We start from the raw sequence: 3,901 nt of genomic DNA on the forward strand, positions 1-3,901 counted from the left end.
GTAAATTGTAAAAACCAAAACAGGAGATGCCCTGACATTTGCCCAAACTCTACTCTTTATTAAACCTGAAGCCAGCAGTTTCAGAACCCGCTGATGACTCATGCCAGAGTCAGCAATTACTGTCAGAATGATAGTTACCAAAGGGTGATTTTCTGTTTCCATCCTACTCTTCGATATGGATTTGTTTGCATTCTGCTTAAAGGAAAAAGGTTCATTTGTCATCTCTTCATTCATTTATTTCTATCAGTATAGACTCATGGATTCACATTTTATTCAGTAGCATTCAATAGTAATGCATTATCGTCATTATTTATCTTGATACTCCTGTTGTTCCTGATTTGGTCAGTGGGAGACTTTCAAGGTAGATGTTTTCTTTTTCTGATATATTCTCTCATTCTTTTAGTATTTTCTTAGCACAGCAAAAAGTTCCAGACTCACTGTGTGCTTACTCTGCTCCAGACCTGGAATGAGTTGATGTACCTTTTTGGGAAATTTGTATTTACCGATCTGGTTCTGGGTGTTTGGAGCATTCATTGCTATTGGGACATCATAGCTCCCAGGCCTTTCAAGTGGACAGACCTAGGGAACATATATATGTATATTCATATACACATGTCTAAATCTTTTTATATCTGTCTGTATGTAGATTAAAACTCATGACCTCCAAGTCAGATTTAACATGCAAGGGTTATTTCCATGTTTCCATGTTTGTAAAACATCTTCTCAAAAAGTAAAAATTCTGGCTCGCATTCTTAATATACTTACTAATGTGCTCCATTTTTTTTTTTTTTTTATTCCTTAATATAAACAATCTCTCCATCCCCCAGCTGTCTCCTCTCTTTCTCTCACCTCCTTTGTGGCCTGTGTTCTTGGGTGCTAGTGGTTGCTGCTCCTCCACCCAGCACTATGTATACCATGTATTCTTTGAACATGGTATAGTAAGTAGGGAATGTAACTATACCTATTTTCCAGTCAGGCTATACTTAATATCCATAAGTTATTTCCTACTTCTTGACATTTGTTTTTATTGAAAACATTTGGTTTTCCTATAAGTAATTGTCATTTATGAAAATGTAGGAATTCATTTATTCAACAAATTTTGAATGTCTGTTAGGTGCCTGACATTTTGCAAGATGCTAGTGACAAAATTATGTCCTCTGTTTTCAAAAACCCAGTCTAATGAGTGGTTCAGACAAGTAGAGCACTTCACTGTGTTCTATTATGGGATAGAGAAATTAGAAGACATGATGGAAGTCCCAAACCCCAAATTGGAGGGCTGCAGGCATGGGGAGAGAGAAAGTTAAGATTTGGGGTGTATGTTTGTGTGTATAGGGCAGGGTAGGGATGGATGATGCTCCAAGCAGTGAGAATGGCATTGACTTCTCACTCACAAAACAAGACAAAAGGATGTACCATTATTTACTAAAATGTAATAGATGTGACAGGAATCGCATAGCTTGCTTTCATTTCATGTATTCAGTATTCAGTAGTCTACTCATTGTAGAACATTGTGCTGATGCTGTGGATCAAAAGAATATGATACAAGTTTTTATTGACAAAGTTTACAGTATAGTGAGAGATACTTTCTTATCCTGCATGTAAATGCTATAAAGCAATAAATAAGGGTGGGGAGTGAATGATGAGGGATGAGGGTAGGGTGGAGGGTGGGGTGGGGCAACAATTAAATTGTAGACTATAGACTAGAACAGAGGTCATCAGCAAACTTTTTCTATAAAGGGCCTGAGAGTAAATATTTTGAGTGTTATAGGCCATACTTCCATGTTGCAACTACTCAACTCCGTTGTTGTAGCATGAGAGCTGTCATAGACATAAACAAGTGAATGTTGCTCTGTTCCAATAACATTTTGTCGATGAACACAGAAAATGTGATCCCTAGACTTAGAATGTAAACTCCATGAGGGCTAGGACTTTTTTTATTCTCAGCTCTGACCTGCGTTCTAGAAGAGTGTCTCGTACACACATAGTAGACAATGAATAATTGTGTTAAATGAATGGAAGGACAGTTAGCCACTACTGGAACTCTTGCATTTGTAATTATACATTATTGTTGTTTTCTGTAATGCTAAGGTTTCATGGAAGCCCAACTTAGGGACCTGTAAAATTCTTTGACTTAGAATGCTCACATTGAGTTTTGAGTTAATTATTTAGTATTGCTTGGTCTTTATTTGAGTAGATTTTGTAAAAACTTGGAAAGATTTTCTGACAATGAAATTTTAAAGAATAACAAGCTTATTCCTGGTCATTTTAGAAACAGTTACTAGGTAGCTATTACTAGAGAAGGCACATCAAGAGCTATAGATAAATGTATCTTGAAAGTTCACCCAGCCATTAGCATGTATTTCTACATCGGGGGAAAGGTCTTGGTAAGAATAAAATATTTTTTTGTTTTACAAGTTGCGCCTAATTTTCCTAACTCACTGTATTTGTCCAGTGTTTCAGTGAGAGGCTCCTCAGTTAATGAGCAGAGTGGAAGGTACACTTCACCCTAGCACCCACCAGCCATTTTACCCTTGTGACAGTTCAAACACAATAGGCAGTAAATGTGGAGGTCCTCCTGGATTGAAGCACTGTGATACAGCTGCATCGTGAAGTTTATCACTAACAACATTTGTGTAGCATAGTGTTTGCCTCTGTGAAAGGCATTATCTGGAAATGAAATAGCCTTCCACTTTGTACCCTCCACTTGGAATAATTTTCTCTGGGTAATAAATTTTACTTGCCTCCCCATCGTACAGAGATTGGCGTAGATTTTGAAAGGGCTTTGTCAGACCAGGATTTTGAAAGGGCTTCGTCAGACCCCGTTTCATCATGCCCATGTAACTGCGGTGGTCCCGCCCCTCATTCTCCTTGCTCCAGTCCATTCTCTTTACTTTTCTACCGGTTACCTTCAGGATAAAATTCAGACTATTTATTTGCCTTTTTCTTGATTTTCAGCACAGTCAACACTGCCTTAATTTTTCTACTTTCCTGCTCTCTGTCTGAATATTCTCTACCCTCAAACAACTATGTAATTTGTTGGGAACATGCAGCATGCAGTGTCTACACCATGTCTGTACATCCTTAAAGGTCACCCCCTATGGAAAGTAGTGTCTCCCTTCTAAACAGAATTTTCCAGTCTACTTATCTGACACTTTACAAGGAAGAAAAAAATAATATATTTGAAGGGTATATCTTTTACATTTCCAATTTGATTAAGAATTTTGTGAGGGTTAAGAACCGGTGAGGTTTCTTTCTTTTAATGCCTGAGGTGCTTTATTCTAGCCATTGAATTTCTACTTCAGATGTATTGTTTCTTGGTCCGACTAGATTCGAGCAATGAGAACACTAACACTAGTGATTCTAGAAATCCATTAACTTCTTAATTGTATAGAACTTGACTAGGTAGCAAATGAGGTGACTGGAAAATAATTATCATCAAACATTGCTCAAGACTTTACCTTGTGTTAAGAGAGGTAGTGTAACAGAGGCTTTACTAGAATCTTTATTTTCAAGGAAACTTGAAAATTTATGTGTCCTTTTGGGGAAAAAAAAAAAAAAACTTAAGCAGTATAGAGAATAAGTGGAAGAAATTTAGAGGGACCTGAGACCTTTTTCTTATAGGTCCTGAAAAGTGATGATGTCCTTTGTAGATTAGACTTCTATTAATCGGCCATTTGGTTTGTTTTTAATTTAATAGTTGATTTGTGCTTGTTTTCTGTCTGATTTCATCAACTTTCACTGAGTGTATGAAATGCAGATCCTATATAAGTAGACCTGGCTTTAAAGTGCACCAGTAAATCTGTTTGTTTCTGCATTTACAGTGGGATCATGAGACCTGGCCTCAATGCCATTCTGGGACCCACAGGTGGAGGCAAATCTTCGTGAGTATAGCAGAGAGCAT

At 37.3% G+C, this 3,901-nt stretch overlaps 2 protein-coding genes across 3 annotated transcripts in view; both read left to right on the plus strand.

Annotated features, from left to right (window-relative positions):
- LOC105289569 (ATP-binding cassette sub-family G member 2-like) overlaps positions 1-3,899 on the plus strand; it is a 34,262-nt gene extending 30,363 nt beyond the window's left edge. For both annotated transcript variants that reach the window (XM_023528437.1, XM_023528438.1), the window contains one exon: positions 3,822-3,899. In XM_023528437.1, the coding sequence (XP_023384205.1) occupies positions 3,822-3,885 (64 nt within the window). In that variant the 3' untranslated portion in view covers positions 3,886-3,899. The remainder of the gene's footprint in view (positions 1-3,821) is intronic.
- Positions 1-3,901, plus strand: part of ABCG2 (ATP binding cassette subfamily G member 2 (Junior blood group)) — a 159,794-nt gene that overhangs the window by 125,603 nt on the left and 30,290 nt on the right. The window lies entirely within an intron of this gene.

This window comes from Pteropus vampyrus, unplaced genomic scaffold (genome assembly GCF_000151845.1).
Source record: "Pteropus vampyrus isolate Shadow unplaced genomic scaffold, Pvam_2.0 Scaffold25, whole genome shotgun sequence".
NCBI classification, from domain to species: Eukaryota; Metazoa; Chordata; class Mammalia; order Chiroptera; family Pteropodidae; genus Pteropus; species Pteropus vampyrus.